Source organism: Dermochelys coriacea, chromosome 1 (genome assembly GCF_009764565.3).
Source record: "Dermochelys coriacea isolate rDerCor1 chromosome 1, rDerCor1.pri.v4, whole genome shotgun sequence".
In the NCBI taxonomy this organism is placed as follows: domain Eukaryota; kingdom Metazoa; phylum Chordata; order Testudines; family Dermochelyidae; genus Dermochelys; species Dermochelys coriacea.
Genome location: NC_050068.2, coordinates 66,432,729 through 66,454,381, shown reverse-complemented (window position 1 = coordinate 66,454,381; position 21,653 = coordinate 66,432,729). Strand labels below are relative to the sequence as shown.

The window sequence follows — 21,653 nt, the reverse complement described above, 5'->3', positions numbered from 1 at the left end:
ATTCTATTCTGCCAAGCCTGCAAAGAAGTTACAGGTGACTTAAACAGATAGAATACATGTATGGACTTACATAAAGAGGGGACTATACTTCAAAAGAAACATCATAAAACATTTTGTTTTCCCCCTTTTCTACCCACTGCCTACATAGTTGACTGATATGTTCCTTACCTTGAAGCTATGGGGATGCAAATTACCGTGTGTTTTTTAATACCTAATGCTGTTAATAAAACTGATTGAGTGCTGATTACTTCACATTCCACATGATTTATACCTCCTCGTCATCATTATTCTCAATATTGAAGGTTGATAGTTAAATACACAGTTTTAAGCAGGATGTTTAACTGCAACTATGCAGTAGAAAGGGAGGCCCTTCCTTCATTACACTTTTGCCCCAGGAAAACATGACAACAGAATCTGCCTCTAAACCTGTTGCTTTCTCCTTTGTTGCAAGAGGGTAAACACTAATAACATCTTCTCCAGGACTGCTTAACAGTTCTTTACAGGTCATGTAATACATACAAAAAAGCCATTAAAGGTGCATTAACTAACATCCTTTTCCATTCAAGCTGTAGATATCTCTTTCTGAAACACATTCCATCCTCTTCTCCACCACACACACACACAGACTTATTTTGTTTGAAGTGTGGCCTAGATACTGAACCAGTTTCTAAGGTTTTCATGATTGCCATTTTTAAAGCTTTTAAATCCACTATTTCCCAAGCACTCTAAATTCCACTGTATTCTTATTGTAATCTGATCCAGTGAAATGATGAAGAGATCAGTAAAGAACACACTGGGTACTTTACAGCTGTGGCTGGATAATCTTGCTCATGATCATCAAAGCAGGATTGTTTTTATGATCTTCAAATCTGCATATCAAATTACACAAGTGTATGCAAAACAGCAAAAACTATCAAATATTCAGTCATCAGGATTATCTCAATAGAGCACTACAGAATGCAGTTTGAGGGAAAGTGAAATGAACAGCTTTTGCAGCTTAGATTCAATTTTGGAAGATGCCACAGGGACGGATGCTGATAATAAAGAATCACAAATTCTGGGCCCAATTCTACATATATTTACACACGAGCAACTTCACACACGAGTGATCCCATTTAATTTGATGGATCTATTCCAATGGTGGGCAACCTGCGGCCTGTCATGGTAATCTGCTGCTGGGCCATCAGTTTGTTTACGTTTGCACGGCCACCTGCAGCTCCCAGTGGCCGTGAACGGCAAACCATGGCCGCTGGGAGCTACGGGCGGTCGTGCAAGTGTAAAGAAACTGTCTGGCAGCCCAGCAGCAGATTACCCTGACGAGCCGCGTGTGGCCAATGGGCCGCAGGTTGCCCACCACTGATCTATTCTCATGACTTAAAACACTTTGCTGAATAAGTATTTGCAGAATCAGGCCTTTTGACCTGTAATACCAGTGCAGTTGTTCTATTTAAGAAGTTGTCATATCTAAGGAGGTTAGTCTTCACAGGTCTTGGAGTTAATCATAAACATATTAAGGGCATGATCCTGATCCACTAAATTAATGAAAAAACTCTCATAACTTTCAGAGTAGCAGCCATGTTAGTCTGTATCCGCAAAAAGAAAAGGAGGACTTGTGGCACCTTAGAGACTAACAAATTTATTTGAACATAAGCTTTGTGCAAGTAGGATCCAAGTGTTTAATTTGGGGTGCAGTAATAAAACTATAAAAGACCATTTAAGTTAACAATCTTTGTGTTTTAGAGTTTTATGGCAACTCTCTTCTAAATTAAATGACCTTTGCAGTTTTATACAATTAAACTTCTGGCAGTTATGACAGTTCCTAATGCAATTTTGTGTACTCTTGCTCAGTTTTTATTGAATTGTAGCCACAACAATTCTATCCATAAGTGGTTGCTTAGCAATCAGTAATGATCTAGGCAGAAATATAGTAAGTAAAGATATTGACTGACGTACTCTGTGTTTGAGTCACGATGTTCATTAAAAAACAAAAACACCAAGAATGAAAGTTGAAAACAAAATGTATAAATAAAAGACTAAGTATTATTGTCTTCAGGAACAAATTATTCATTTAAAATCTACAAATTGTGATTCACGTCAGTTAAATATAAAGATCCTTAGGTATTATTAAAAATACATTAAAATCCTTCAAAATGTTGATGAAGCCATTATTTACCTTTTGTTTTTAATTCAATTGTCAAGTGTGCTCTGAATGGTTTTAAAAACAGTATATATCTACAACGCAAGGAAGAGTTTATAGCTTTGAAGACTTGAAATTGATTTTTAATGCTCCAGCTTTCAAACACTACAAAGGCTGCTCTTCACTGATAAAGACAGTAAACAAGAAATAGTTCTTTAAATGTTCCCTTTAATGTTTTTCTTTAATTAAAAATCAATCAAAAACATTGCAAGTTTTTAAAAATGCTTCAGGTTTTTGACACACAATGTGTTCAAAATAAAATGGAAACTTATGATTTGTTACTTTTGTTTACTTGTCCTATTTTATATTTTCTTTGCTTTGTAAACATTGGTAATCAAGAAATAAAAAAAAACACATAAAAGTAGTTTATCACTGATCACAGCTATTTTTATTGAATCGAAACATAACAAAAATAAGATAAAATAAACCTAGATGTTATAAAGCTACTGAAGCAAAATGCTTTTTAATACCTTTAAATTATTTTAATGTATTCCTTTCCTCTAATCAGGCCAAAGTCTATTTATGTAGATTAGTTACATCTAGAGTCTCATTTATCCAACCTGTATTTATCCTTTGATCACAAAGCTTGTTAACTTAAATGGTCTTTTATTGTTATGATTCGTTTTCCCATAATTATGCAGTTTAACTGCCTGATTTTTTTTGAATAAATATATGCAAACGCGCCAATCATATTCAGCAGTGTTATGCTAGATGCTCAATGAACTGTAAGAGTCATTTCAATACAATAAAACTGTCTGGAAGTGTTCCAGGGTAAGGATTGCAAATACCAGTAATCATAGTGTCACTGGGACTAGAACAAGCAAATGTAAGTGTGTCTGAAACACTGTCTGAAACTAATTTCACATGTCTATCACTGAAAGAATTTACAATTAATCGATAAGATGTGCCATCCACACAGCTAAAATTCTGCATTTATATTTTCTAACAATTCTCTCTTTTTACACTTAAAAGTCTGCTGTCCCATGCATTGAAGACTGTAGCACACAGTCACAGAGCACACTGATGTCATTAAAGCCTTTTTTATTAAAAATAATTTATTTTAAGTAATCAGAGGGCATCTCCTTTACTGCAATAAATTGACAGTATATCAGCATACGACTGATTAACTTTAGAGCTAAAAAAAGAGACATCCTCTAACTGAAAGTAAGTGAGAGATGAACTGATCTTTATACTGTCCTTCTGCACAGGTAGCAATACTAACTGGTTGAAGCAATTCACTAATAGAAATAGATGCTTCTGTTGTGACCTTAATAAAGCATGAACTGTATGCTGCAGCCTCTGGGATTTATATATAAAATATATTCGTGTTTGGGAAGGTTATATAAAGCACTGCCTAATATCCTAATTAACAGGTGTATATGTATAAATTTGTTTACTCTTCAGTGTAGTACTTAACAGTGGAAATTTTATACAAAACGCTTAATACTGTCAGAATGCATGCAACACTGAGTCCCATCACTTCAGAACTATGAGAAAGCCAGACCTACTAGTTTCTCCCTCTTCCTAACTAAAAAACAAAAGGGTCCTTACTCTCAAAAATGATATTTTCCCCCAAAAAGATGTTGCCAGGCTCTCCCTGGAACATTTTCATGTCCATGTAAGAATCTGCATTCCCATGAGAGGCAGATTTCACTCATTCCCTATCTTATGGTACCCTCTCATCATGAATTTTACCACCTCTGTTTGTACAATGTAAGCACTGATATGACTGAAAATATAAAGTCCTCAAGCTACTTTCTGGGGGAAAAAAATATGTCCAAAGTATTCTCTTCTGACCTCCTGACATCAAAATACTGCTTCTGTACTAGTAGAGATAAAAAAGTAGCTGTGTTTCTGCTATTGTCAACAAATCATTGTTTAAAGATCCTTTCATGGAAATTCTTAACTGTTGCACAATATTTTTTCCTTTCATCTAATATAGACAGATACTCCTCAGACTTGAAGAGTTTGTTACCTCCAAAAAGCAACACTACTATAGGTGTTCTTTTGTTTATTTTCCAGGCTTCTGACAAGTGAAATAGACTGACATGGATTTGTGTAATACTGCCTGAAGGGTTTAGTGCAACATTTTTACTTTTGCAACAGAATTAATGGAAAGAGATGATAAGCGTGGCTTTTTTAAAATATAAAGGTGAAAAATTACAAAGTGTCTAAAATTAACTCAGGGGGAGAAAGTGTCTGTAAAGAGAAACTGGAGCTTTTTCATATTAAAAAAAAGCCTCAAGAATTGATTTAGGGTCCACTTTTGCAATCCTTAATCAGTAAAACTCTATTCATTTTCATTAATTTTTTGCCTGAGCAGCAACGGCAAGATTTGGTCTATACTTGATTATTTGAAGGTGAGAGCTGTAAATACTTTAAATTTTCATAGTGACAATTTTCCACAGAACTATATTTGCCACATTTTAAAAATAATAGTATATTGTATATATGGTTTAAAACAAATACAAATATTTGTTTTGATAATATAAAAGCAAAAAATGTTCTTTATGAATAGTTCAAAGGGAGTCTTAGATATCTCTGACCTTTATATCACTATCATTATTAATTAATGAATTATTACTATATTATTTCCAACTCCAAACCATAAATTTGGGCATTTAAATTATTTTTAAAAAGTTAGATTGAAATCTCCCCAGTTCTTCATTAGAAAAAGATTCTGCACCATCATGCACAAGCTGTTCCCATTATATCTATCTATCTATCTATCTATCTATATACATATATTATATATAAATGAGCAACTTTCCACATCTGCTATGACAGACGATTTTTATGGCTGAGTTCTAAATATAAAGGACCAGATTCTGTCACCCTTACTCACATTCCATAGAAACCTTAGTAGGAGGCTTGATCTTGCATCACTGAAGTCAATGGGAGTTATACTATTGACTAAAATGGGAACGAGATCCCTTGGCGTGAATAACTCAATGTGAGTTATACTGTTGACTAAAATGGGAACTAGATCCCTTGGTGTGAAGTTTGACTGGATTCAATAGGATTATTTGTAGAGTAAAACAGTACTTAATGGAAGGGTGGCAGAATCTGGGCCAAAGTTATCGCTAAACCAAAATTTAACTCTTCAAGGGCTCAGTTGTCCAAACTTTATTCATGCTGGTAATCACTTATTCACCTGAGTACTTCCATTGAAATCAATGAAACTACTCATGTTAAGTGGTCACCAACATGAATAAAGCTTCAACAATTGTGCAACACATAACAGTCAATGGGAGTTTTACCCAAATAAGGACTGCAGGATCTGGTATTAGTCACTTATTTTAACTGCACTAACTTTTTTCAGCTCGTATATGTCTCTTTTAACAGAAAATAAGTCATACAGAGCCCTTGATCTTCTTAACCAACTAGTTAATGAGGATTTTTATTTTGGAGGCATTCTTGTTGTTCCCTGCTCCCAGTATCTGCATTTTCTCCTCCTAACTCGTAATTTGTCTCTCCCTTTGCTAGTTTGTATTGTTTAACTCTGTAATGTTTAACCCCACAAATCATTTTGGAGTATAGGGCCTTAGACTGATCTCACTTACACCTGCATGGATCAGGTTTAACTACAGTGAAATCAATGGAGTAACACTGGTATAAAATGTAGGAGGAAGGAAGATCAGAATCAGGCTCACAGGGTCTATGATAGACATGGTACAAAAGAGGGGGAGCCTGATCCTACAGCCATTACCCACATTAGTAATCCCAGTGGATACTATGTGGGATATGGTTGCAAGATCAGGCCATAAAGTACATGTATTTTATGTAATGGTGTTATATTCAAACAGAGTATCTGCTGGGCAGAAAGGAAATATTTATTGTTGTGCAAATATAAAGAAAATGTCCAATCGTGCAGTTCTTACGCTGGCAATACTTGTATTGACTTTAATACACAATGAAAAATAGGCCTAGAAGCTTTAGAAATGTGTATAGTGTAATTATACTCAGTGCAATATATATTTACAAATCTCAAACATTTATAGGGCTAATTTGCATTATATGTAATTTAAACATACACATTATAAAAACTACTGTAATACCTCTCAGCCAGATAGCTCTGACATGAGACCAGATGTTAGTCTGGTAGTTTTTCATTTGAGCTTAGAAAATACTGTTGGTAAATCCAAATGCCTGGGAAATATAATGTCCAAACTGAAAGCCTGCAATTGTACAGAAATTCCACTGACTTCTTCTACATTCTCCTCTCAATACATGTCCTAAACTTCCACTAGCTCTATTAGAAAAATTAGCTTCTGCATCAGACGAAGAATATTCCCCCTTTGCAAAGGATATAAAAACCAAACATAATGTGAGTCTTTTGAGATTGGAGTTCTGAATTCTGGGAATGAATGCAATTTGTTTTTTAATTATTTCAGTTCTCCTGATATTACAGTGTCAGCATGTTTCATTCTGCAACACTGCACACTGAAGTTTCTTAAAGCAAACAATAGAACAATAGTATATTTGAAGACATAACAGCATGAATACAGCTTACAGGGTTTTTTTCTCCTTGAAGTTTGTATCTTCTCAGATACTACTAGACACTTGGTGATGAGGTTGCATTGGGATTTAACAGTAATCTGTTGACACATCGTAAACATCAGGTGCCTGGAAGTATTAAGAATGATCTGCACTTTATTTTAAAATGTTACAGGACTGCCTACTGCAGCTACTGTGGTGACTCCCAGCTTGATAGTTCCTTGTAAAATGCTATCTTTCTTTTCTTCTTCTTCTTCTTCTTCTTCTCTTTTTTTTTCTTTTCAATAAAATCTGTGACCACAGTTTCCCCATTCTGTCTCACTTGATATATGTACAAATCTCTCCACGCTGTATCACAAGTATAATAATAAATATTCTCTATGATCATCAACACTCCTTGCATATGTAGATAGTTTTCTACACTACTGTCATGTCACTTTAAAGAATCTATTTCTGCTGGTTTCCCTTTATCCATCCACTCTTTCATCTACTGGAAACTTGAAGAAAAAGAAATTTGCCAGCAGAACTATTTGCCTTTTTCCTGTTAGCATGAATTGCTTACACACTTAACTACAGAAGTTTTTGATAGGGCTGAATATGAACGCATGTACTTGTAGAATACAGAGCAAAGTTCCATTTGTTACGAGATTAAGGACCTGGATGGAAATTTGATTTAATTTGGCCATGAAATTTATACTTTTTTTCCTCTATGTGAACCATTTAAAATTTTGGTTTGTAATTTTGTCTGTGTATATAAACACACACCAGTACATTTATGTCTAAACATATTTATGCTAAATTATTCTTTAAAACTACTATTCTTTATTAGAGGATGTATACACTGTGCTGGTTGAATTGTTAAGTAACAATAAAATGTGTTTGTGCACAGTAGGTGTCCTAACTATGTATGACTAGTAAAGTAATAGACTTTATATGTCATCCTGTCAACTGATTCATCTATTGAATAAACATGGCCTGATTTGCAGAGTTGCTGAACACCTGCAATTTGTGTGCTGAGTTCTCAGTGCTGCTGAATATCCATCCAAAATTTTACACATACATAATACAGGAAATCTGAAGATTTTCATAATTATGGTACAAAACCCCACTAATTCACATTAGTTACTTATAAACCATTGCAAATACTGAAATTTACTCACAAATTAGTGAGTAAAAGGACAGTTAAAACATAAAAGATAATGGATGGCAAAATGTACTTAAGTGGGGAGGAAATTATGCTACCTCATTCATGCGGAGCATTACTTTACATGGCAAGTATTCTCATTGGGCCAGATTCTAAGTAGTACCTTTTTTCAGGTATCCATTAACTCTGATGGGACTATAGGTGAGATACGATGTTACGCACGTGGATAAGGATATTACAATCTGACCTATTGACTTTAGTCTGGGAGTAACTCCAGAGTACAAAGGTAAGAAAGGGAAAATATGGCCCTTATTGATTAGACAACTGTAGTCTCTATTTAATTATTTATACATTTTTGGTAGTGTATGTGATGTAATATAATGTAGTATATTTTGTAAATATACAAAATCTTAGTAGAACCTCACTAGAGAACTCTACCATTAAATCCTTGCTGAGAAACAGGAAGAGAAAGAGAGCTGTTCTGTTGTGTAAATTAGAAAGTAGGGGATTAATGTGGTTCCAGTATATTAAACTGAATATTCACTAGAGAAAATACTTATAAAATAGCTTAGCTTTCACCTACTTGAAGCAATGAGCAAATTGTGCATTTTTCACTAGTTAATGAATGTGGACAATAACCCAGATGTTTGGAAACTAGTTCTTCCTTTTACTGGCTACCTCTTTTGCTTCCTCACAGCATAGGTTATTTTCCGAGAAGTAGATATTCTACTAGAGAGAGAGCCTGATCCTCCACTCTTTGCTCATGAAAAACTCCCACTGACTCCAATAAGAGCTTTAATGAAGGGCAGAATCAGACCCAAAGTAGCACGTGCTTCCTAATTTTAAATGTAGAGTTTATATATAATACTTAATTTTGGGATGGGGAGAGAAAGAATGCAAGAAAATATAAAATTTCATTTCTGTAGCATGTAAAATCTGTAGCCTTTGGTGAAGACATGCAATTTTTTCCACATAGTTCTCTTAATACAAACTCCTGATACTATAAACTTGGGTCTATCCTGAACAGGGCCCAACAACTATGTCAAACTGCATATTTGTTTTATGATTATATTGTGACTATTAAATTCAGGTGCACTTGTGACCTAAACTAAATTTGATCCAGCTTTCCATAAACGAAAGATGAGTGTTTCTTAATTCACTAGCTGCACCACCTTGCTCCAAAATACTGTGTGCAGATACTCAGGAAAACAGAAAGTTAAATATTAGGTATACAGGTTCATGCTATCAGGAATTACGGTTAAGGTTTTCCACAGTCATCAGAGCAAAACTTTCACAGAAACCACAACACACCTTTTTTTAATAGAGGAAATTCCTCTTTCAGTTTTATATAAATCTAAAAAAAAAAAATCATGACTGATATGATACAGTGAACACTTTAAAAAAAGAATAATATTTACGACTGAGATTTTACACTACAGTTGAATTTTTACTATTTGGTAGCATCAATACATTTATTAATTGCTTTATATAAACATTACACAGTTTCAAGAGAATATAATTTTCTATGTTTTAGTAAGTATTACACTTGTCACTTGGAAAAAAAAGTATTTTTGTATTCTGACAACTTCATTTTATAGTAAAAAAAAATTACATGACTTAAACAAGAGTCATTGAAAGTTATTTGTCTTTTTAAAGCATGAATTATAATTTAAATTATTTTCAGTATTGCCCTAACCTAATATTCCTCCTGAAGTGTACTTTTTGTTAAAATTAATTTCTGATTTTGAATATTGCTCAACCACCTAATTGACAGCAGCACAAATTCATGATAAGTATAAAATGAAATTGTTTCTGTGACACAACTCAATAGTGAGTTGAGGAATAGTTCGCAGTGACCAGTACACAGGGCATTTTTTCTGCAGTTATTAAAATATACAGCTATAGTAGATCAATTATTGGCTACTTCTCTTGAGAATATTAGATTCCACTGGAAACCAGTAAATTTGGTGTTCACAAAACTGCATCATATGAAGCCTCAAATGCATTACGAATTTCCTTTTGATATATCAAGTGTCTACAGTGCAACTTTTTCTCATTCGCTGGCAACACAAAATGAGTCTGTGTCACTTTTGATACACTCAGCTCATTCCCCTATGACTCAGAACAGCATATTAGGAGAACCACAGGACAAAACAGATATGACACTTCAGATATATTTAATAGTCATTACCCAGAGCCTGCATTCAATGAAGACTCTAAAAATTTCTTTGGAGCATACCTGTAACATTTGAACATTAAGCCACATTAATCAAGGAATACTTTAAATTAGATCAATTAGGGCCAGATTCTGACCTCAATTTAATGGTATAAGCCCACTACTCCAGAAACATCTTCTGTGTTTGAATTTCAAACTGCACACTATGTATTAAGTTTTTCTTTTAATTAAATATTAAACCCAATCCAATGGCCCAAATTCTGCCATCACTGATATACATGAAAGTCAATGGGTGATGAGTGTTACTGAAAGCAGAATGTGGCCTACTACTGTATTTTTCAAAAAATGAGCTTTGTTAAAAAAACAACAGAGCATGCAAGTCTTTCACTATAAAGCAATAGTCAATACTAATTCAGGCTACTGGAAATCTGACTAGTCATTCTGTTGATTTACAATAGGATTTGAGGTGTGTTAACATTGGGGAGGGGGGAAGGAACTATCACTTATATTTTAATCTAGTTAACTAAGCAAACTTTCCAAGGCTGAAAGTTTTATAGTTTTCAGAGAAGAAAAAGAAGTAATAGGGCCCCAAATTACACTGTTCTGTGTCAAAGATAAAAAAATATATGTATATACGTTCTAAAAAGGAAAATAAAAAAATTAAAAGCATACATCTTGGAAATTAGTTCATATTACATACAGGATTGGAAGGCTATATACACCGTTGCAATACATTTCCTCGGGGAAAAGAAAGTGTGTCCTTAGTGTGTACAGTTTCTGCAATGTCTTGTCGGTTACGGCAGCAGACATAACTTCTTCAAATAGCCCATCCCATCCCCGCCCCAAACAAAAGTACAGTGAAACCTGTGGAAGAGACCACCTTTAATAGTTGTTTGCAGTGTTGTTGTAGCCATGTTGGTTCCAGGTTATGAGAGAGACAAGGTGGGTGAGTTTGCCTTTCCCAGACTGGAAGAAAAGCTCTGTGTAGCTTGAAAGATTCTCTTCTTCACCCACAGAAGCTGGTCCAATATAAGACATTACCTCAGCTACCTGGTCTCTCTCACCTTTATTAGGCAGTTCCCATTTTAGGAGACTACCCCCAAAGTATCCCAAACATATTAGGCTTGACAGTGTTCTCACATACACCAGCTTTAGACTGGTGTAACTCCATTTATGTCAGTGGAATAACTTTTGATTTACACTGGTGACACCAGCATGAGAACAGAATCAGATGCCTCAAGTATGATCTGCACACCTTTATTTTAATAAGTCCACCTCCCCGAAGTGACTGATTTTTGTTGGTGCCTTACAACAGGTTTCACTGCAGACAAAATGTAAAGTTTAAACCAGCGTCTAAAGTGAGGTCCAGGTTATTCTAAAAGTCTCCTACCTGAATTATGGACATCCGGCTCGGGGGAGCCTCGCTGGCATTAGTTCCTTGCCCTGTGAAGCTGGTATGGCAGCCCACGTGTCCCTGGGGCACAGTCAGGTTGTTGGAGGCGGGTTTCAGATACATCACCTCGGACCTAGGTGAGCTGAGGGGCAGACGGGTCTGGTAGTCAAAGTACATGGGTGAGGTGGCCAAGGATGGGCTGCTCACTACGTTCATGACATTGAGGGGGCCCCTGCTGTCCTCCCCCTCACTGGGCACCAGCATGATATCATTCTTGCTGATCTTCTTCTTCTTGCCCTTGCCCCCACCACTGGTGCTGCCTCCTCCTCCTCCCCCGCTGCTGCCACCCCCTCCTCCCAGCTGGGGATGGCTGTACTCGGCGATGCGGCAATTGTAGGTGCGGATCTCCTTGTTCTCCCGCTTGCACTTCACAGCAATGGTGATCATGGCAGCTAGTAGGATGATGGAGACGGTACTCAAGGTCACAATCAAGGGCAGCGACAGGTCCCAGTGTGGTCGCCGATGCTGCTCACCATTCACCTGTGGCTCACCAGCTTCGGGCAGTGGTCCAGCCAAGGCCCTGACAATCAGCTTAGCCACGGCTGAGAGGCTGGGCTTGCCATGGTCACTGACCTTGACCACCAGTTCAGCCACGGGACTGAGTTCTTCCCAGTATGGATGCAAAGTGCGTATCTCACCACTGGTGGGATCCATCTCAAAGAGGTGCTCCTCATTGCCTTCGACAATCTCGTACGTGAGGCGTCCGCTCTCCCCGAAGTCACTGTCCAGGGCATGCACGGTGCCCACGGGGTAGCCCACGCCAGCGTTGCGTGGCACCTGGAGCTCCGCAGTGTCATTGATGAGGGCAGGCAGAACGATGAGAGGCGCGTTGTCGTTGACGTCGAGCACCGTGACGCGCACCGTGGCGTTGCTCTCGCGATGGGGCGAGCCCGAGTCCTTGGCCAGCACGCGGAACTCGAAGTGCTTGGTTTGCTCGTAGTTGAAGCTCCGCAGGGCATAGATGGCGCCATTGGTGGGGTTGACGGAGACGTAGGTGTAGATGGAGACGTCGCCCACGTGCCCGGGCAGGATGGAGTAGGACACAGTCCCATTGTGGCCCAGGTCCGGGTCCTGGGCCAGCACGGAGCCCAGGTACTCGCCAGGGATGTTGTTCTCAGGCACCTGCAGCATGTAGAGGCTCTTGCTGAAGCGGGGCGGGTTGTCGTTCTCGTCCAGGATCCGCACCGAGAAGGACTTGGACGAGTTGAGCGGGGGGCTGCCCCCGTCCCGGGCCAGGATGGTCACGTTGTACTCGTCCTGCGCCTCGCGGTCCAGCGGCCGGTCGGTCACCACCGTGTAGAAGTTGTCGTAGTTCTCCTCCAGGGCGAAGGGCACAGCGCCCGCCCCGCCGCCGCCCAGCACCCGGCACTGCAGCTGCCCGTTCTTGCCGGAGTCGCGGTCGGTGACCCGCACCAGGGCGACGACGGTGCCCGGCGGGGCGGCCTCGCTGAGCGCCCCCTGGCGGACGGAGACGAAGCCGATGGCGGGCGCGTTGTCGTTGCGGTCGACGAGGCGCACGGTGACCTTGCAGTGGGCGGGGATGGGGTTGGGCCCCAGGTCGCGGGCCTGCACGTCGATGTCGACGAGGCCGCTCTCCTCGTAGTCCAGGTTGCTCTTGACGCGGATGAGGCCGCTCTGCGGGTCGATGCTGAAGAGGTCGCGGACGCGCTCGGGCGCGTAGCCGCTGAAGGCGTAGCGCACCTCGCCGTTGGTGCCCTCGTCCGCGTCGGTGGCGTTGAGGTCGAGGACGGCGGTGCCCAGCGGCGCGTCCTCCGGCAGCTCCACCACGTACGAGGCCGCCTCGAAGACGGGGCTGTTGTCGTTGGAGTCGATGAGGCGCACGTTGAGCTGCGCCGTGGCCGAGCGGGGCGGCTCGCCGCCGTCCAGCGCCGTCAGCACCAGCGTGTGGTGGCTCTGCTCCTCGCGGTCCAGCGGCTGCTGGATCACCAGCTCCGGGAACTTGGCGCCGTCGGCCCGCGACTTGACGTCGAGCGAGAAGAGGCCGTGGTCGTCGCGGGTGAGCAGGTAGGTGCGCAGCCCGTTGTCGCCGGCGTCCGGGTCGTGGGCGCTGGTGAGGGGGAAGCGGGTGCCCGGCGCCGCGTTCTCCGAGATGTCCATGTCCACCTGGTCGGAGGGGAAGGCGGGCGCGTTGTCGTTCAGGTCCTGGATCTCCACCTTGACCATGCAGATCTCCTGGTCGTTGGCGAAGACCTCGAGCGAGAGCTGGCACTTGGCGCTGCGCCGGCACAGCGCCTCGCGGTCGATGCGCTGCTTGGTGTAGAGCAGCCCGCTCTCGCCGTCCACGTCCAGCAGGTGCGGCGCCGAGTTCTCCAGCACGCGGAACGTCGACTTGGCCCCCCGGCCGCCTCCCCGCTCCGCCGGCGGCCCGCCCGCCCCCGCTGGCAGCCGGGCATCCCTGCCGATGTTGCCGATCACCGTGCCCGCCCCCTGCTCCTCCGGCACCGAATAATTCAGGTTCTTCAGCGTCAGGGCAGGAGCCCAGCAGAAGAAGAAGCAACAAATGGAAAGGTACATCCCCGAGCCAGGGAGCGGTGGCAGCTGCGGCAGCACCAGCGTGGCCCCTGCCCCCCTCTTCCTCCGCCGCCTTCTGCCCTCTCCCTTCCGCTGTTCGCGCTCCCCACCCCTGTGTTTTAAGTTGCTGAACCTGTTGCTCGAAAACATCCGCAGAGACACAGGATGCGGGGCAGCAAATGGAGCATGTAGCTCGCAGGGAGGGGCGAGAGAGCGAGCGAAAAGCAGCCTCAAGTCAAGCGCTTCTGCGGCCACACACACAGTTACTTAAGCTGTCCAACTTCAGCTGGAGGAGGAGGGGAATCAAAATAGATCTTCTTCTTTAGACGGATGTCTGATTCTCTTTCCCCCTTTAATACCCGCCGATTTAGACGGATGTCTGATTCTCTTTCCCCCTTTAATACCCGCCGATTTACAAAGAGTATACAAAATGATCGGTGGTCGGGGTGCTTTTCCAGATCAGTCCAAGAAATTTTTAAAAAATATGTATAGAAAAAGGAGCCGGCTGTTGGGAAGCAGGACCGTAAACAGGAAACGCTTATTTGCTACTCATTGCTTGTGATGCGGCTGATGGAGTGGAGGGTGGGAAGGAGGGGGAGACGGCGGGGGTGGGGTAAAAAGCGTCTCTCGCCTGTGTAGAAGCCCGCTCCGTGTGCAGTGAGAGGCAGTGAAATGTCTGATTGCACCGCGGGGTTGTTGGTTTTCAGGGAGTGTTTTGCTGCATTTAGAGATCTAATCTTGCATTGCTTGCGGCGGAGAACTGCATCTCGCTGCCATCGGTATTTCCCCCTCGCCGGCTCCTCCACGCTCACTCTTTCCTTTCCGAACAACAAAAAGAGGGGAGGGAAATTGCAGTGTGAAAACTAGTGTCCGGATTTGTAGTTTCCTTTCTTTACCCGCGCCACTAGCCTCCCTCTCTTCTTTTCTTTTCTTTTCTTTTTTTTGGGGGGGGGTGGGGTGGGGGATTAAGAAACCCACCAGCTGCTCGTCATCACTAGCGATAGATGTGGGTTTTTTTTAAAAAAAAAAAAATCACAGGCTGCGCTCAATCAAATGCACAGTTGGGTTTCTTTAAGACAGGCCAGTAGCCGCCGCCACCACCACATCCTCTCTCTCTCACACACACACTGCGTGTGTTTGTGTGTGTCTGTGGAGCAGCACTTTTCGATGCAGTTTAATTCCAGTTTGCTTTTCTCTCTAGTCGAGAGGAAATCAACAGGCAACCCATGGCTGGATGCACTGATTTAAAAAAAGAGAGCGAGGGAGGAACAAAAAAATAAAAGCAACCCACCACACACACACTCTCTTAGTCTCTCGCTAAAAGGGAAACAGTCTCTGCATTCACAAGGCTGAGCTGTCAAGTGCCTCTCTTTTCTTTCTATTTAGCATCTCCTTCCAATGACACTGCTTCCTAGTCCTCTTCATTTAAGGGAGGGGGAATCTTGGCGATGAATAAAAAGAGGGAAATATTTTGATCGACAATTCTTTTGGAATAAAACAAATACAATTCAGTGTTTGGTGTGATGCATTTTGCAGTCTTTTCAAGCTGTAATAGTCTTTCTGTGCATCTTGGTGTATGGGGAAAGAGCGGCTGCAATGCCAGATGCGTTCACTCGGGATGATTTACCTCCCCAGTGATATTATGTATAGATATATATCGGGGGGGGGGAGTTAAATTTTATTTCAGGTTCTTTTAACAGCCGAAAAGAAATGATTGACACATCCAGAAATGCAGGTGTTTCAATCTGCTGGATGAGTCAGATCCAGCGGAACAAATCACATTCACTATCGCCTCATGTTCCTCCCTTCACAGACATTAGTTGCAGCTTCTTCCTAACGCTTTTCTGACTGACGCTATAGACAGAAAAATCAGATTCATGTTTTGAAGGAAAAAAAAGAGGGGAAGAAAGAGGAGAGTGTCGGATCCAGTTGCACTTTTACTATACCTCTTTCTCCGGGAGACTGGGGATCAGGAAAACAAGGCTGTTATCCACTCACGGGCACAGAGGCGCGTCTGTCTCCTGCTTTGCTGAGTGTTTTTAGCCACCTTTCCTCAGTGTTATGTGTGAAACACCCCGAGATCTTGCACATTAACGGGGGGGAAAGCACAGGTTCCCATTGAAATGCGCACAGCTCTAGTTCCAAGTCTCAGTTCTGTGCTGTTTTTTCCTCCTTTATTTGAGTCCGGAGCCTCTGTACATAGTTAATTCTGCAGTCTATTGTAGAGGGATTTTTAAAAATTCTTCTCTCGGTCTCATTGAAGGGTGGCACCTTTCAATAAGGCACTAGCCAACGTTAACCAGACCATATGCAAAAGAGATGTCGATTTCAGAGAAAACAGATCCACAGTACAAGCCGTCGTAGGTAAGTGGAGATTTGCGAAAATTCAACAGTTGGAGCACTGTCTCTTATAGCTCCCCCCCCCCCCTTACTGCAGCATTTGCTGGGTTCTCAGCCCCATCGCTCTCTCCCACTGCCTCTTGCCGACTGACTCTATTCACCTCACGCCGCTGCTTAAACATTGATACTGATTCCCTGCCAGCCAATCCGTGCTGAGGAAAAGAACCTGCCTCCGAACCTGGCCGCCAATGAGAATCAGTGGAAAGGCTTGGGGAGGCGGTGCCAGAATCCCCAGTGCTTTGGTGTCATTGATTAGATCAGTTAGATTGGAGACTAACAATGTGAGAAGGGCTTGTTGCTTGTAAATTGCAGTCTCTCATTTCTACACACTGCAGTGTCTCTCTGGCGTTTTTAATTTTTTTGTAGAAATCTTAAGGAGTCTTCGGTGATCGCTGAAAATAGAGAAAAATTAGGACCAATACTTCCCATATGTCAGACGTTAAGCAAACTGTAGTAGCGGTGTATGACGGGATGACATTTGCATACATGTACATAGATCCCAGATTCCCAACAGGTTCTCCACGTAAATCCGTGAGTTCGGTTAGAATGCTTCACTGTGGGAATGGGAGAATGTGCCTCCGTGTGATCCAGCTGCCGGTCCTGTATATCTTCTGTGATACCGGCGGGTAGGCAGCGATCTTTACCCAACTCCCCTGCCTTCGGTAAAAACATTTGAGTTGCCACTTGATAAACAACTATTTGAAACGCACTAATATAGTAATGCATGACAGATAACGCGAATATTATAATTTTTCCAGCACATAATGATCAATAAGTGTCTCAAGGGGCGATAATCAAATATCTCTGCCCTCTCCGCAGGTCCGTTAAACATTTCATTAGTAATCGGGCCCCACCCTAACCACAGTAAGCAGGTTTCACAAAATATAACTCTTATCAAGCACAAAGGAACCTTTGTCCGAATGCTGTGTGGTACCTATGGAAGCCAATGCGGTGGTAAACAACTGGAATAGGCAATTTCGGCACTTCTGCAAAGGATTCTTTTGCATCCAAGTATTACCAATATTTAGAAGCACGTGGTGTGCTCTGTCACCCCTTTCTTTTCCTGGAGTAATGTTTTAGTACCGAAACTAGGACTACTGTCTCTACACATATATTCCCTCCTAAAGCAGCCCCTGGGAGGGAGCTCTGTAAACTTCGACTACTGTTCAGACATCCGGGGCGAAAGTTGGGGGAGAAGGAGGGAAACATGGTGTATTGAAATAGAAAGGTGAGTGTTTTGATTGCTAATGTATTGATCTCAATTCATAAATACTAAAGTTAAGCTGCCATTTATAAATTGTGAATGATAAATGAGTAAGTGAGTAACATGAATCATTTAGGAAGTAAAGAAAATAAAATCTAGAGCAATTACAAGAGGCTTCTGGAAATTATTGTAGAGCAGTTTGTTAAAAATTCAGGTGAGAGAGGGTTTTTTGCCTGAGTCAATGAAATTACACTCAGGCTTTTTTTAGTTATGTTCATCAATATCATTCAACTCAGAGTACATATTTTACATTTATATATTCAAATCAGTGTCCTTGCTAGAGCTCTTCCCAATCCTAAAACCCCTTTGTAGCTTTAAAATGTATAGTTTGCCATGCACAATGATTCTGCTTCTAACCATTATGAAACTAATACTGTGTAAAATCTATCTATCTATCTATCTATCTATCTATCTATCTATCTATCTATCTATCTATCTATCTATCTATCTAATCAGTTACAGTGTGGAATCACTAAACTGAAACGTACACATAGTCTGTGTGCCAAAGAGAGACACTATATATATATGGTATAATTATAAACTGGGCTTTCTGAAAGGAGGATTCTGACTGGCTGATGAAAGCTCAGTGTGTATGGCTGTCTGCTACAACTAGTCTGTTTTCATTTACCAAAGTAAGATGTGAACCAACAACACATTTTGTAAAGTGGAACATCGATACAAAGATACTCAGTTGTTTCAGCAGGTTTGTATCACCCATCCTTGGGTCTTGAGCTGTTATTATTATATAGTTAGGCAACCTTTGCCAAATTAAATGCTGCAGGATATCTAAATATGTGACATAAATGCTCTGTGAATATGAAAAAAAGTCTCATTGCATTTATGTACTAGCTCCCTCTAGTGTACTGAGCCAGTACTACTGCGTTTGGGGCATCTTGTGGGTGAGTGGGTGGGTGCCCGTTTATGTACATATGTTGTCTCTAGTTTGCCTTTCGGTTAGGGACCAGTAGGGTTCCAACAATAGTCACTTCACTTTTACAATGAATATGATGAGTAATATGCATCAAAGGATTTCTTTCTAATTTATATGTTCAGTTGAAATAAGATGCATTTGGGGATTTGTTCTCTCCCCCTTCCCCCTCCCCAATTCAGCAATTGCCTCTTTCCATTTGATATCATTAAGTTTTCAACTTTACATGCTGAGCAGTTCTCAACTCACCCTGAAGTCAATTAAGTTGAGGGCACACAGCATCGCATAGGATAAGCTCCCAGGACCTTGAAATAAGGGGCAAACTCTATAGCGCTTACTCAGCCAAAACTTCTATATAAATCAGTGGAGGTTTTGCCAGCAAAATTTGCTGGGAAAATTTTCCTAAAAGCACCAAAGAGCTACCTACCATTTACACTAAGTACACATGTAGAATATTTGGAAAAAAATATCAAAATGTGAGTACCTAAAGTTAGGCCCCTAAATCCATATCTGAACACCGACATGAGTGGTGTGAGGTGAAATCCCATCCCACTTCAAGGGGTGGGTGTAGTATTTCACTCCTTGTTTTCAGAAACTTTGACTGTCTGTGGTTTCCATTGATTTCATAGACTTATGTGCTCAGCACCTCTAAAACCTCTGTCTCCCTTTCTGTTTGTTCTGCCATGCAATTTATAGCCATGAAAAGCCATTTATTGATTTCAATCCATATGTACAAATTGTATAATTTTTGTTTGTTTAACAACTCGCAGATATTTCTAAAATATTTATTTCTGTCAAATATGTAGCATATATTAAATGACTGTGTAGAGTGTTATAAAGGTTTTATCTGCATTAATTTGTAATAGGTGCATTATTCATGTATGGAGAAGCCACAAGAGAGTTGTGAAGGTCATTGCAAATGAGTGTCAATAACACCTTGGTAGTGCACCACACCATCATGTATTCTGCATATGCCACATGTTTAGTGGGGGAAAAAACCTATTAGAAATATTTTGTGAGATAAAATTTCTGAGTAGAGAGGACCATAAAGAGAGAAACTATATGGATATAACTCTCAGGACATAAGAATACAAATATACTAGGAGGATTATATTAACCAGCCTCCTGATCTGAAAAAAATATATTGAGTGTTGAGGATGATCAACAAGACCACTGAGTCCAATAAAATAGCAATAATAAATTATTTCACTACCTGCATATGAACTGGTCAAATGGCACAAGAGGACAAGATTTAGAAAATCAATTTCTTGACACCTGAAATGATTGCTTTTTCGTTTTAGAACAAACAAAAGCAGGACTATTCTCAACTTCATTTTAAGGTAACAGACAGCAGTTGCTTCAAGAAGTAACTTTAATTGAATTGTTAAATAATAGTGACCACAATATAACAAAGTTCAAAATCTTTGGAGTAAGGATTCATCCCAAACACTAGGTCTTGGTGACCCTATCCTGAGAAAGAAGAATTTATTTTATTTCAATTTAAAAAGACAGGAAACTAGTCAAAAAGACCTTAAATCAAAAGTATTGAAATTAAAATCCTTAGTGTCTGCATGGGGGCCACTTAAACATATCATAACAGTGATAGAAAACATTCATATCCCTGAACTAAAAAAGAAAGTAGGATGGCAAGGAGAAAATCATTATGGTTAAATGGCAAGATTTAGGTTATTTCAGTTTAAAAGGTATTCTTCAGAAAGTAGAAATCCAATCATTGTGAAACTAACAGAAAAGAACATAAACTACTGCAAGAAAAGTGAAAATTAGGAGGCCTAAGAGGGAATTTGAGGAGCAAAGTACCAGTAGATAATTGAACAGAAATAGCCAAACACTTACAAACAAATACGTTATTAAGTATATCAAAATCAGAAAGCCTGTGAGACAATTGGTGGGTCTGCAGGATGACCAGGTAGCAAATGGAACAATTAAAGGATATCAAGACATTGCAGAGAAATTAAATGCTTTATTTGCAGCAGTCTTTACTGGAAATATTGGGGAGATATCTACCCCAGACCTACTCTTTTCACATAACAAAGATGAGGTACTACATAGAATGTGGTGTCAACAGAGCAACTGACGAAATAAAGATCAAAAAGTCACCTGGTCTGGATGATAGACATCAAGAATTCTGAAAGAATCTAAAAATTAAATGACTGAGCTGCTATAAAATATGCAGTCATTAAAATCAGCTACTATATCAGAGGATTAGAGGGTAGTAAATGCACTTATCTTTTAAAAAGGCTGTAAGGGTGATCCAGGGAATTATAGTCTAGTGAGCCTTACTTCAATACCAGGAAATTAGATGAAATTACAATTAAAAATAGAATTATAAAACACCTAGATTAACATGATATAAGACTTGCTCCAAAGGCCACGAAAATCTTTCCACTGACTTCAGGGGGCTTTGGATCAGCCTGTAAAGACAAATTAGCACAGCTTCTGTAAAATAAAATGGTGCTTCTGTAGTCTATTAGAATTCTTCGTGTGTGTAAACAAAATAATGTCTAAAGTTCAAATAATATATTTAAATTTCGAATTTTACTTTATTTGAATGAAGTGTCTTACAAGAAGTTATCCAAGGCCTGATCTACACACGCACAAGTTAACTAAGTTAAACTGATGTAATTTTGCATGTGGATATTTTTACATCAGTTTAAATCTCGATAGATTCATGAAGAGGGTCAGGAACTGAAGCATTGGGGGAAGGGCAGGGAGCCGATAGTTGCAGCAGAAGAGGAAGTCAGGAGTGAGGGATGGATAAGTGCAGGAAGAGGATGGTAGGAGTTCAGGTGGATGTGGGTTGGTTAGGAGCAGAAGGGGAGGGAAGCAGGATCCAGGGCGAAGGAGATGGATAGGAAAAGAGCGGATGGTGCCGAAGCAGGTGGGGAAATCGAATAGCAGCAGAGATGGGAACTGGGTTAGAAGGCAGATAGGAGTAGAGTAGGACAGAGACAGGCTGGGGGCACCGAAACAAAATTATCTATAACCTATGATCTATAACTATATTATGCTCCATGCCAGGACCCCTGAGTGTCTACTGCCAG

General features: G+C 40.7%; 1 protein-coding gene across 3 annotated transcripts in view; it reads right to left on the bottom strand.

Moving 5' to 3' along the window:
- PCDH17 (protocadherin 17) overlaps positions 1–14,002 on the bottom strand; it is a 106,255-nt gene extending 92,253 nt beyond the window's left edge. For all 3 annotated transcript variants that reach the window (XM_038383257.2, XM_038383277.2, XM_038383294.2), the window contains exon 1: positions 11,405–14,002. In XM_038383257.2, coding sequence (XP_038239185.1) covers positions 11,405–14,002 — 2,598 coding nt within the window. The remainder of the gene's footprint in view (positions 1–11,404) is intronic.
- Positions 14,003–21,653: the final 7,651 nt, after the last annotated feature.